General features: G+C 45.6%; 1 protein-coding gene across 5 annotated transcripts in view; it reads left to right on the top strand.

The window, feature by feature from the left end:
- The window catches only part of VAV1 (vav guanine nucleotide exchange factor 1), a 46,557-nt gene extending 33,185 nt beyond the window's left edge, over window positions 1-13,372 (top strand). The window contains exons 22-27 of one of the 5 annotated variants that reach the window (XM_047097050.1): window positions 2,715-2,746; window positions 6,183-6,299; window positions 7,786-7,873; window positions 9,690-9,810; window positions 10,989-11,140; window positions 13,081-13,372. In XM_047097050.1, coding sequence (XP_046953006.1) covers window positions 2,715-2,746; window positions 6,183-6,299; window positions 7,786-7,873; window positions 9,690-9,810; window positions 10,989-11,140; window positions 13,081-13,134 — 564 coding nt within the window. In that variant the 3' untranslated portion in view covers window positions 13,135-13,372. The other 4 variants (XM_047097051.1, XM_047097054.1, XM_047097052.1 and 1 more) reach the window with 4 other exon arrangements.
- Window positions 13,373-13,945: the final 573 nt, after the last annotated feature.

Genomic DNA, 13,945 nt, shown 5'->3' on the forward strand with positions numbered 1-13,945 from the left:
TCTGTGTGTCTATCAATTATTTATGTATCAATCTACATACCTATATATGTATTGAACATCTATAATTCTATGTAGGCAGATATCTATCCAATTACTAATCAATCAGGTATGTATGCATGTATGTATCTCAGGGAATGCCTGTGGATTCTTATTCTAAAAATGGTCCCAGCTTTGGCCAGCGGGAGCCCCATCAGGCTGGCTCATCTGTCCTTTTGATATGTCCCCAGCATTCTCTGAGCTGTTCCTTATTTTCTGGCACAAAACCAGACCTACCTTGTACTTCCCATGCCTCAGTCTTGGAATCACCTGTTTTTCCAAGGAGCCCTGGTCCTTTCAGTGGGACACGGCATTCAGAAGCCAAGATCTGGGCATCTCTCCAATTTCTGCCTCCAAATGTACTGCCTTCTTAAAACTACACCTGTCCTAGCCTCCTTCTCTCTCATTACAATGAAGGCTCTGAGAAAAGATAGAAAAAACGACAATTCTCCTTTCTACTGAAGGATTCCATCCTCCTGGTCCCACCTACTTTACAAGATAGCTACTATTGTATTTGTTTTATGAGTGTCTGTCTGGAGTTTCTTAATATACATACTAAGTCGATACGAATAGCAATTCTCATTTGCCCCATGATTTATTCAGAAGATTTAATACTATTTTGCAGCCCCCTGCTTGCCTTTTAATATATCTTGGGATCTTTTCATATTGTGCACAGAATATTTCATTCTTTTTTCTTCCCCTTTAAAAAAAATTGAGGTGAAATTTGAAAAACATAAAAACCATTTTAAAGTGCACGCTTCAGTGGTATAGTACATTTTGCAATCATTTCATTTATGTGAAATATCTCAGATAGGTACATCCACAGGAACAGAGAGCAGATTGGTGGTTCCCAGATGCTGGAGGTGGGGGGCTTTGGGACCGACTGTTTAATGGGTGATGTGTTTGGGTTTTCTTTTGGGGTGATGTTTCAGAACTAGATACAGGTGGTAGTTCCACATTCTTTCTATCACTATTTTTATTTTTGTTGTTTCTTTCTAAGTTTATTTTTTTTTATTTTGAGAAGAGGGCAAGTCGAGGGGGGACAGAGAGAAGGGGAGGGAGAGAGAGAATCCCAAGCGGGCTCCAGGCTCTGAGCTGTCAGCACAGAGCCCGACACGGGGCTCGAACCCACAGACTGTGAGATCATGACCTGAGCTGAAGTCTGACGCTCAACTGACTGAGGCCCCCAGGCGCCCCATATTATTACTATTTTTAAATTATGGTCAAACACAAATTGTATAAAATTTGCCATTTTAGCCATTTTTGAGTATACAGTTCAGTGGCATTAGGTACATTCGTACGTTTGTGCAACCACCACCACTGTCCATTTCCAGAACTCTCCATCCTGCAGAGCTGAAACACTAAGTCCCCACCCCGTCCCCCAGCCCCTGGCTCCCACCATCTACTTCCTGTCTCTGTGAATTTGACTCCTCTTAGGGACCTCGGATGAGTGGTACATGTGTCCCTTTGAGACCAGCTTTTGCAGTGAGCATAACATTTTCAGAGTTCATCCATGTTGTAACAGATGTCAGAATGTCCGTCTTCTTATGGCTAATAATCCATTGTGTGTGCATGCCACATTTGGTTCATCTGTCCATCTGTTGATGGAGACCTAACCCTTTGGCAATCGTGGGTAACGTTGCTAGGAACATGGATGTGTAAATATCTCTTCGAATCCCTGCTTTTAATTCTTTCGGGTAGATACTCAGAAGACGAATCGCTGGGCCATATGGTAATTCTATTTTTAGGTTTTCAGGAACCACCGTCTGTTTTCAGTAGTAGCTGTGCCATTTCACATTTCTGCCAATAACGCAACAAGGTTTCCAATTTCCCTATATCCTTCCCAACACTTGTTATTTTTCTGTTCTTGTTTTGTTTTGTTTGTTTTTTGTTATTTTACAATAGCCGTCCTGATGTGGTGGAAGTGTGCACTTTTACATGTATTCAGACCAGGGGTTGGGCTTTCTGTAAATAGACAGATAATATAGAGTTTCATCTTTGTAGGTCAGATGCTCTCTTTTGTGATTTCTCACCTCTGCCAAAATGGTACAAAAGCAGCACAGACGATGTGCAAATGAGTGAGCCTGACCATTGTCCCAATAAAACTGAATTTCTGGACCTTGGCATGTGAATTTCACCCCATCTTCACATGCCGAGCAATATTATTCTTCCTTTGATTTTTGTCAACCATTTAAAAGTGTAAAATCCATTCTTTTTTTTTTAATTTTTTTTAACGTTTATTTATTTTTGAGACAGAGAGAGACAGAGCATGAATGGGGGAGGAGCAGAGAGAGAGAGGGAGACACAGAATCCGAAGCAGGCTCCAGGCTCTGAGCCGTCAGCACAGAGCCCAACGCAGGGCTCGAACCCACGGACCGCGAGATCATGACCTGAGCCGAAGTCGGCCGCTTAACCGACTGAGCCACCCAGGCGCCCCATAAAATCCATTCTTAACTTGAGGGTCATGCTACAACAGTGGCTGGACAACCCCTGAGTGGAAGTGGACCAGTCTTTCCCATTAGATTCTGAGGCTGTGTCTTCAATGAATAGCACAGTGCCTGGCGTATAATAAACACTCAATAAATGATGGCAGAGTGAATGAGTATATGAGTGATGCACCCTGCACTCCGTTGCTAACCTTGGCTCTTTACCCTAAGTCTCGGTCTCTGTGTCCCCAGGGTCCCCCTCAGGACCTGACTGTTCATCTCTGGTGAGTGGAACTACCTTTCCTATTTTCAACTTGGGCCCCCTGGGGTGGGTTCCCTGGCTGGGCACGGAAGGCGACTCCAAACCAATATCTCATTCATTTTTTGAACTCTGGGCATCGACTGCTGGATGGAGCCCTGGGCCCAGGGCTGCTGAGGCGCGAGCAAACAAAAGAAGGTCCCTGATTTTGGGCGATTAGGGCCTCACTGGAAGGAAAATGATGGTGGTGGTGTTACCAGCAGCCCCTCGCCCCTGTTTTTTGAGCACCTATTGAATGTAGAGCAGTGAGGGGCAGGTGTTTACAGTGTTGCTTCTGGAGCCCACTGACAGGGTTCAAATCCTGAGTCCAGTATTTCCCGGCTGTGTGACCTTGGGCCAGTAACTCAGCCTCTCTGTGCTTCAGCTTTCCTTTCCGGAAAATAGACTAATACCGACTTACGCTTCCTAGGGCTGTTGTAAGGCTTTAATGGGCTGTTAGTCCTGTGCCTGGCACACAGTAAGCACTTTTTATTTTTCATGTTTTTAACATCTCTGACATTGCAATGGCTCTTACAATCGACGGAGTATCAGTCTTCTGCCTACTTTTATGGGTAGTGGTTTTTATTTCATAATGGCCCATGAAGGAACAGTGCCTTTTACGATCACTGGCCTCTTAGATGATGTAACACGGGAATGTTCTTATGGCTGCTGTGTCCGTGCTTTAGGGAGCGCATTGAATTTTCATACCAACCCTTGGCCACTCTCCTTTCCTTTTGGGAAAGAAGGAGGCAACCGAGGCTCAGAGAGGGGAAGTGACTTGTTCGATGTCACACAGTGAGGAAGGGAACGGAGATGGGATGGAGCCCATCTGCCTGACTCCAGAGCCTGACCTTCCTGCCTCTGGAAAGTCATGATGCTGACAGACCACGTGTTAGGCGCCTCAGCCTCGTCTGGTCAGAAATGTCCTCTGCAGAGGGTACTTTTATCTTCCTTTTTTTTAGAAGAGAAAACTGGGGCCCAGAGTGTGGCAAAATCAGCTCCCAAGGTCACAGAGCAGCCAAGTAGCAGAGCCAGGATTCAGACCTGGTGTCTGCCCTCCCCCGCTGGGATGCGGTCACCAGGCGTGGAGTTGTATCAGGAGAGCGAGACCCTCACTTTAGGTGCAGAATTGGAGGAGGCAGCCAAACAGGCATTGAGATCCGTGATGGGTCAATGAGGCATTTAAAATAACCGAAAGCAAGGCAAACTAAATCCATGATAAGCAAAACATCAAAACTGTAAATAAAGACAGGACCTGACAGGGCTGGGGGTAGAAAGAGTTGAACCCAGGAGTATGGAGGTCGATCTTGTCTTTATTTAAAGCCTTGGCATTTTGTTCACCATGGATTTTCTTTTGCATTCATTTCAAAACCTGAGGTGAAATCCACATAACGTAAAACTAACCGTTTAAAGTGGCGTTTCTGTTAGTATTTATGTTTCTATTACATATTCACATGCATATATCGTATACAGTTATATATTACCTCAAGTTAATGGTATATTATTTGTTATATGTTTACATTTGCAGCATAAATATATTCATATCCACATTTATGTCATCTGTAATTACATATCATCCAAAACTAGTAAATAGTATGTATGTTACGTATTTACAGTTATAACATAATACATTCATATTCACATTTATGTGTCATGCATAATTGTATATTATCTATAATATATATTAATATATTATATGATATATTAATTATAATATAATTAATTAATATATATTATAGTATAGTATATATTATATAATATACTACATAACTATACATTATAATTATAATATAGTATATAATATATAGTCATATATTATAATTAATTATATATATAATTATATATATAATTATATATATAATATGTATTATATATAATTATATAATATATAATATAATATAATATATATTCTTTATGTTATATATTTACATTATGGCACAAATATATTTATATCCAGTGGCATTTACTACATTCACAAGGTTGGGTGGCCATCATCACTATGAGTCTAGAACATTCCATCCCCCAAAGGAAACCCTGCCCCCGTGTGTGGTCACCCCCCTGCCTCCCCAGCCCCCAGCACCTTCCTCTGACCCCTTCCTGTCTGTGGATGTGCCTTTTCTGGACATTCCACACACGGCTCTCTTTTCTGAGCATCCTACGTTCGGGATCCGTCCACGAAGCGGTACATGTCAGAGCCTTGCTCCCTTTCTGGCCGCTTTGGCAATCATTTTGACTTTTAAAAGTATTGCATTAAAATACTCCTTCCTTCATTTGCTGTCTTTTACCTTGCTGGCGGAGTATTTTGGCTCCCGCTTCGCAGTTGGTCTCCGAGGCTAGTGTCTCAGCCCTCTCATCCAGCTTCTGTCCTGGTGGTCACAGAGACGGGCGAGGAGTGTGGATGCGGTAAATGCCCGTCCCAGTAATGCCAAATTCCAGAGTAAAGGGGAAAACGTCTGCTTTTCTATACTCACAGTCTCAGCCGAGTGTGTGGGTTTTTCCCCACATCTAAGCAGTTCTGCAATTCTCCCCTCTCAGCTGGCTGTCATGCAGTTCAGTTCATTTCTGACACTGCCCACCTAGAGATGACTGCAGTCCCCACCCGTTAGGGGTCGGTTCCCAGGAGACTGCCAATGTCCGGTCCAGGCTTCCAGGACTTCCCACCGACCGGCTGTAAATTAGAGGTTCCCACAACGTCGTCCCCAGTTTGCTAACACAAACTCCCAGAATGCAGGAAAATGGTTTACTTAGGAGATTACCAGTTCATTATAAAAAGGCATTTCAGGGAGCCAGAATTCCCGTCCCCTTCTAGGTCCTTCTAGGGGAACTAAGAATCAGATTGACATGACACAGAGTGAGAGGAGAAAAGTCAAATTGAATTTTGTGTGTGTGGGGACGCCACCCAGACGCTGAAATCCCAAGACAGTCGGGCAAACGGAGGCATGTACGTCATTCTGAACCAAGGAGAAGGGAGCAGTGGTGTGGGACTTGAAAGGGAAGGAAGGCACTTCTCTGGAAGATGAAGAAGAGGAAATCTTTGGTACACATGTTTGCTGGGCCACTCAAAAGCCGTGGGTCACAGAGGATTTGATCAAACAGGACTTGCTAGGTTCCTCTGTGTCCGTGGTACTTCGTTCGTAGACTAATGGATGTGTCTGTGCTGACAGCTCTTTGCCCCCAGCAGGTGCTCTGTCCGGATCCGTTTGGGGCAGTTTCTTTTTTTTTTTGGTCGGGTGGGGCAGGGGGGGAAGATAAAGAGTTTTGATTGCTTTTTAACCCAAAGTGGCCCATTTTGGAGCAGCCCGCCCTGGGACTGTCACCTGCTGAAAAATCACAGGATGGGGGAAAGAGTGGCCTCAGTATGACAACGTGGGGGCTCAAGCATAGGGGCCGTGTGGACCTCTCTCCCTGATGTATCCTGACAGGTACGCTGGCCCCATGGAGCGTGCTGGGGCAGAAAGTATCCTCACCAACCGCTCGGATGGGACGTTCTTGGTGCGGCAGCGGGTGAAGGACTCAGCAGAATTTGCCATCAGCATTAAGTAACTCCTCCCACCCTGACTCCCTGTGATTTGGGTGCTGCAGCAAAGGAGCCTGGGAGGAAGGGAATGAACTATCCTGACAGCCATCTCTCACTGAGCCCTGTGGCGTCCTGGGTGTTTTTATCCGTCTTATTCCTTTTACTTGACTGACACCTACAAGAAAACGATATGCCTCCCAGACAGTCTCCAAAAGGCATTTAGCTATCCTAGTGAGAGGCAGAAATGCCACCTGGACCCAAGGCTAGTGGGTCCCTTCACTCAGGTCTGTCTGTTGTGTGAGCTTCTCGCTCACGGTGACTTGTTTCCGGATTGGTTTTGTAATTTTGTCTTTTTTTTCCTTAAGTTTATTTATTTAGAGAGAGAGAGAGAGTGGGGGAGGGGCTGAGCAAGAGGGAGAGAGAGAATCCCAATGCACTGTCAGCACAGAGCCCGACACGGGGCTCTATCCCACGAACCGTGAGATCGTGACCTGAGCCAAAATCAAGAGTCAGACGCTTGACCAACTGAGCTGCCCAGGCGCCCCTGAAATTTCGTCTTGTGATCTCGGGTGGGGCTTTCCTGGTGGCAGTCTTCTGCTGCTTGGGTCTCCAGAGATTTTGCATTTGTTTTCATTGGGGTCACCAACAGGTGGATTTGTTTTTAGGTTAATTCTTTAGCTTCCCAGGCTGTACATGTGGTTTAAGTTCAAACACCAAAACCTGCATGAGGGCAGGTCTGAGGTTCTGAATTCACAAGGGTGACTTTTCTGTGTTGAGTCTGAGACAGACCTTTTTTATTGGCCGTCTGTGCGATGGGTGGTTTTTCTAGAGGATGTAGCATTTGACCGTCCAGGCTTATGGGGTGTAGGCAGGTCTCACTGCTAACTCCACCTCCATGGACCCAGTAACTCATCCCATGTCTCTGTGGGGTCATCAAGGCATAAGATACTTGGTGACCAAGATAAACAAACCCTGTAGGGTAGCAGTTCGTGCAATAAGCTTGGTTTTTAGTTTCAACCTCATTTCTGGCCACTGGGAATTTCCCTTGCTTTTTTGAGAGCTCAGCATTTTTTTTTTCTCATCATTTCTAGTTTTCTGGAGTCAGATTTTTGTTGTTGTTGTTGTTGTTGTTGTTATCTAGGTTTCCTTGTTGGCAGATGTGAATATCTCTTCCATGCCCTTACTGACCTGTGGTCTGCCATCTTGGTGGAAATGGGTCTCTTTTCCCATCCTATAGATTCTAGGTCCTTCATCTTGGGGGAAGGATAGATCTCATCTTCTCTGTTATAGAACGTGTCTTTCTTTACAAGATCTTTGTGACTTCTTAACAACCCTCTGAATCAGGGAAGGTGATTCAGTGGTCTCGCCTTCCCTGAATTTGTCAAGATTGTGCCTTCCATGGTTGGGGGTGTATAGACTGGGGCTGACACCTGGCAAGGGACAGATGAGCTTGGGTCCCCAGCCTCAGGGCCGAGTGACCATCCGGGCCTCTCTCTCACTGCTTCCAGGTATAATGTTGAGGTCAAACACATTAAAATCATGACAGCAGAAGGATTATACCGGATTACAGAGAAGAAGGCTTTCCGGGGGCTTACGGTAAGGGCCAATCTACCCCATCCCCAGTCTCCCAGCATCGAGGCAGGGCCCTCCCTGAAGCTCCATCTTGGGACCGCCCCCCCTCACCTTCACACACTCAGAGAAGCCTCTCAAAGAACCCTGTGAAACAATTGGCTTTCAACTCATTCCCCTGATGGCTGATGATGAATGGCAATGAGCATTTACTGAGCACTTAGTGAGTGCCAGACATGCTGTAGAAAGAACTCCAGTGTTCCCTTAAGTCACTGTGGGACATCCCATTTCACATGCAGGTGAAATCGATGTTTTGTCCTTACCTTGTGTCACAGAAGAGCGTTGGTCTTGTTTCAAGACCTCATCTGTTCAATGATCTTTTCACTGAGAATTCAAATGCCTGTTTGGTGCCTTGTAATTTTGGGCAATCTTTTAGACATTTTAAGCCCATGGGTCTAAGACACATGAATCTTACCTACGGTCTGTGGATCCCTGCCGAGCTTTGGGTCCTCTGGTAGAACATCCAGAATTTTGCACATACCTGAATGTATTTTTCTTGGAGGCGAGGGTCTCAGATTTCACTCGATCCTCCAGTGGATCCTTGGCTTCCTAAAAGGTTAGGGACTGTTAATTTATTCTACAATTTTTTTTCCTCCCCCAAACTTGTTTCTGAAAATTTTGCTCCTCATTTTTTTTTTTTTTTTATTTCTGAAAAATTTCCAAAAACTTACTGGAATAGTGAGAGGAACATTCATGAATCTTTCATGTACATTTACTAATTGTTACCTCTTTTGTGCCCTCTGTTAATCCCTCCCCGCCCCCTACACACATTTAATCTGCTGTATATAAGGGTAAGTTGCAGGCGTCAAGACCCTTCTTCAAAAAATACTTTAGCATGAATATCCATAAGAGCTAAGACATTCTTGTACCTCATCACAGTATCATTATTATACCCAGGAAGTTGAGCATTGCTGCAAAATTTATGTAATATGCAGTCCAATTTCCAAACTCTCTGATGGCCCCATATATATCTTTTATAGCTCTATTTTTCCTCCAGGATATAATTAAGGATCACACATTGCATTTAGCTTTTGTCTCCTTAGTCTCTTTTCATTTGTAATAGTTTGTCAGTCTTTCTAAAATGTCTCTCTCTCTCTCTCTCTCTCTCTCTCTCTCTCTCTTTTTTTTCTTTTTTTTTTGGTCTTTCATAATACTGGCATTTTTGAAATCTAGAACTCCAAACCATGAGACATTTTGTTTTGTCTTAGCCACTACATTCTATTGCCCCTTTCCTCCAGGGGACTGTATTCTGGATCTGCCCTTTCCCAGATATGAGACCCTGGACAAGGAACTTGGCTTCTCTGTGACTCAGTTTCTCCATTTTTAAAATGGGGGAATCATGAATGTATTCCTTTCACGGTTATTAGGACATTCTGATGATGTGTGATTGCACACTGACCAGCACATAGTAGGTGTTCAATAAACAGAATTATTATTCTTATTATAATAATTAATTATACAAATAAGGTTCTTGATATCCATGGGGGGGGTTGATTTTGGTGAGCTGTGTATCAGGCAAGTTGATTATTTGTTAAATTTATTATCAAGTGAGTTGGCTGTTAAGAGAACCAGCTTTAGGCAATGTGATCTCTTCCCCATAAAACAGTCCTGGTTGCTCAGGAAGGGAATGAGCCCCCCGTCATGGGGAACAGTCCAGGAGTCCCTTGCCAGGGAGGTCAGAAGAGGGATCTGCTGCACCCGAGGAGTTAGCTGTAACCCCTTCCAGCCCTGGCCCCTCATGGGCTGGCCCCCTGGCAGAGCTTCCGTCCCTCTGTCCCTCCAGGAGCTGGTGGAGTTTTACCAGCAGAATTCCCTGAAGGACTGCTTCAAGTCTCTGGACACCTGCCTGCAGTTCCCCTTCAAGGAGCCTGAGAGGAGAGCCATCAGCAAACCACCAGGTAGAGGTCAATATGAAGCGCTAATGAGTATCTATAACCTTCTCCCACAAAAAGGCAAAATTGCCTCTCTCACCCACAGGTTCACTGACATTATCTGGGATGTTGGATACAGTGCGCTGTGAACTAAAATAATTACAACGTACGCTTAAGGAACTTTTTCTTAACGATTGCATTTGACTTCTCAAATACAATATCAAGAATTATTTAGCCTGTGTCTGTATTTCTTGTTTTCCATATTTTTCCTTATTTTTTAAATTCCTTACTCTGACCCACATTTCATTTTGCTGGAGTGCATCCTGAAGTTTCTGAATTCTTATACATCAGAATTTTTTTTAAAAAGAGGGATTTAAAAATTAATTATTGTGGGGCGCCTGGGTGGCTCAGTCGGTTGAGCATCCGACTTCAGGTCAGGTCATGATCTCACGGTCTGTGGGTTCGAGCCCCACGTCGGGCTCTGTGCTGACAGCTCGGAGCCTGGAGCCTGCTTCCGATCCTGTGTCTCCCTCTCTCTCTGCCCCTCCCCCACTCTCACTTTGTCTCACTCTGTCTCTCAAAAATAAATGTACAAAAAATTTTTTTAAATTAATTATTGTTAAAATATTACGTTTTTGAAAAAGCAGCAGCAACATAACATCAGGACTCCAATCCTTAATGGAGGATCCCCATCACCCAGTGAAATAAATGTATCTGTCTGCACATTGCTGATTTGCCCTGATGTATACACGGATCTCAGCACATTTGCAGAAATACTACAAAGTAGTTTTACATTCCACAGTGTTGCTTAACATTTTACTATGAAAAGTTTACTATGAAAAGTTCCCCCCCCCCCCGTTCATCTTTCTTTTATTCCTCTTTTTCTACCCTTGGTCCTCTTGAGGATAATTAATATTAACAGCGTAAAATGAATTTTTCCATAGCTTTCCTCTGTTTCTTTCATTATAAATATAGAGAAACCATTAAAAAAATACATAAATGGCATTATTTTCTAAATTTGGATACTGGTTGGGCTGGAAAGATGATTCCAGAAGTACAGTTGTGTCCTCTCAGGGCATCTAACCCTCTACACAAAGAAGCATTGAGGGACTTTCCATCCTCCTGTTACCTTCCTGAAAGCAGACTGTCCCCAGATGGGGGGTGGGTATCTGCTCCAAGCCCTTTGCCCACTTCTGCTCTCCCCTACACAGCAGGAAGCACGAAGTATTTTGGTACAGCCAAAGCACGCTATGACTTCTGTGCCCGGGACCGATCAGAGCTGTCCCTCAAGGAGGGTGACATCATCAAGATCCTTAACAAGAAGGGGCAACAAGGCTGGTGGCGAGGGGAGATCTATGGCCGGGTGAGTTGGGGTGAATCTTGGCAGCCTGGGGAAAGGGCATGGGGGTGACCTGGCTATAGTGGAGGCGTGCTGGAATTGTGGAAGGGAGCAGGTGGGGAGGTCTTCCCTGGTCAGAGGGGAGGAGAGGACATAAAGATTTCATTCCTTCACATAACTTGCATTTATTTCCTGAAAGCCTACTACGTGTCAGGCATTCTTCTGGGTGCTGAGGAGACAAAAATGAGGGCTGTTCAGGCACTGTCCTCATGAAACTCATAGTCTAGTGAAGACAATAGACTTGTAACCAAGCAGGTACAATGCTGAGTGGTCAGGGTTGAGATGGGGAATCACAGGGCAGGATGGGAGCAGGTCAGAAGCACTTCAGAGAGGCCAAGGTTTTCCCTGCGGGATGAGTGAAGTTAGCCAGGTGAGAAGATCATAGAGGGGGTGGTGGGAAGTATTCCAGGCAGAGACCAGCATGTGCAAAGGCCCTGAGGTGAGAGAGTGATTGGCATGTTTGGGGGACACGGAGGGAGGGATTTTTGTCTATCTTGTTAACTGCGGGGTCACCAGTGCCTGGAACAGTGTGTGACACATAAATATTGAATGCATGAAGAGGCATAATTGGAACTGACCACTCTTGCCTTTTGTGCTTTTTTGCCTGCTTGAATTCGGACTGTCAGGAGGGACCTCTAACACACGAAGTTCGTGTCTACCTGGTTCTTATTTTTGTCTCACAAAGGCAGGGAGTCTTCTTTCTTTAACCCATGAATTAATTCCTAGTCTCTAGAACACTGCCTCGCTTGTAATGGTTTCTCAAAAATATTTGTTGAATGATGATAAGGACACTGGTCAGGAGCTTATGTTCTACCGGGGGGGACATACATGAAAAAACAGCCTGGATAATTGCTTAGGTGAACATTTTTTTTTTTTTTTTTTTTTTAAGAATTGTGGAAGGTAAGCTCAGTATGCAGTGGAGGACAGTTGGGGTTTGAGAGAGCCTTTTGGGGGTATATGGGAAGGTCTGGGCTATGATGAATTCACCCATCATTGTATCCATCCACCCATCCGTGCACCATCCATCCATTCACCCATCCATCCACCCATCAATTCATCCATCCATCCCACTACCCCTCTACTCATCCATCCATCCATCCACCCACCCGCCCATCTACCCATCTGTGTCCCCACCCGCCCGTCCACGCATCCATCCATCCATCCATGCGTCTGTCCATCCATCCATCCATCCATCCATCCTTTTAAGAAATATTTATTGGGGGCGCCTGGGTGGCGCAGTCGGTTAAGCGTCCGACTTCAGCCAGGTCACGATCTCGCGGTCCGGGAGTTCGAGCCCCGCGTCAGGCTCTGGGCTGATGGCTCAGAGCCTGGAGCCTGTTTCTCATTCTGTGTCTCCCTCTCTCTCTGCCCCTCCCGTGTTCATGCTCTGTCTTTCTCTGTCCCAAAAAAATAAATAAACATTGAAAAAAATTTAAAAAAAAGAAATATTTATTAATCTCTTGTGTGCCAGAACTATTCTAGGCTCTTGGGAATCTAATGAATAATGCAGACAGGAATCCCTGCCCTCGGGGAGCTCATGTGGTAGCGGGGGTATGGAGACAGACAACAAGCTAATAAGTAACGTATATAATCAACAAGATGCTGACAAGTGCTATGGAGAAAAATAAAGCCAAGAATAGGGATAAGGGGTGTTGAGGTGGGTGGGGTTTGCAGTTTTAAATGAGGTCAGGAAGACCTTATGAATAGGGTGACATATGATAGAGAGCTCTCTGGAAGGCGGGGTGAGGGGGGTCAGCCATGTATACCTCTGGGGGATGTACTTTCTGAGGTAGAAGGTGTGGCAGGTGCAAAGGTCCTGAGGCGAGAGGGAACCTGCCCGGTGTGTTGGGGAACAACGGGGAACGTGCAGAGGCTGTCCTAACCACTTCCTCCTCTCTCTCCAGGTTGGCTGGTTCCCCTCCAACTACGTGGAGGAAGATTACTCTGAATACTGCTGAGCTTGGCACACTGGCCAAGAGACGAGAAACTCCAGGCTCCAGGCAGCAGGGCCAGGGGGCTGTGACAGGTCCCAGCGGGCTGAGCACCGGTATGGATGGCGGAGGGCCAGCGTCCAGCTGGCAGGGCTACTGGGATGGTGCTCTGCCACGGTTAATTTATAACACACCGACTTCCTCCTGGGGCCCCTCGAGAAGGCGGGGCTCGAGGCAACAGCTTTTAATAAAATGTCGAAAGGAAGGACTGTAGTCGTTCAGGATGACAGGGAAGGGTGGGAGAGGACATGGGGACACCGATGAGAGCCCTCGCCCCGATCCCTGCCTCCCAGCTTTATCATCTTACCGTGCCATTTAAAATAAGACCCGACGGGGGCGCCTGGTGGCGCAGTCAGTTAAGCGTCCGACTTCAGCCAGGTCACGATCTCGCGGTCCGTGAGTTCGAGCCCCGCGTCGGGCTCTGGGCTGATGGCTCGGAGCCTGGAGCCTGTTTCCGATTCTGTGTCTCCCTCTCTCTCTGCCCCTCCCCCGTTCATGCTCTGTCTAGACTCTCTGTCTCAAAAATAAATAAACGTTAAAAAAATATTTAACTCGGGGCGCCTGGGTGGCTCAGTCGGTTAAGCATCCGACGTCGGCTCAGGTCATGATCTCGCGGTCCGTGAGTTCGAGCCCCGCGTAGGGCTCTGGGCTGACAGCTTAGAGCCTGGAGCCTGTTTCCGATTCTGTGTCTCCCTCTCTCTCTGCCTCTCCTCTGTTCATGCTCTATCTCTCTCTGTCTCAAAAATAAATAAACGTTAAAAAAAATAAAATAAAATAA

This window comes from Lynx rufus, unplaced genomic scaffold (genome assembly GCF_022079265.1).
Source record: "Lynx rufus isolate CCGP_SWC_20201006 ecotype Redwood Valley unplaced genomic scaffold, mLynRuf1.p SCAF_4, whole genome shotgun sequence".
NCBI classification, from domain to species: domain Eukaryota; kingdom Metazoa; phylum Chordata; class Mammalia; order Carnivora; family Felidae; genus Lynx; species Lynx rufus.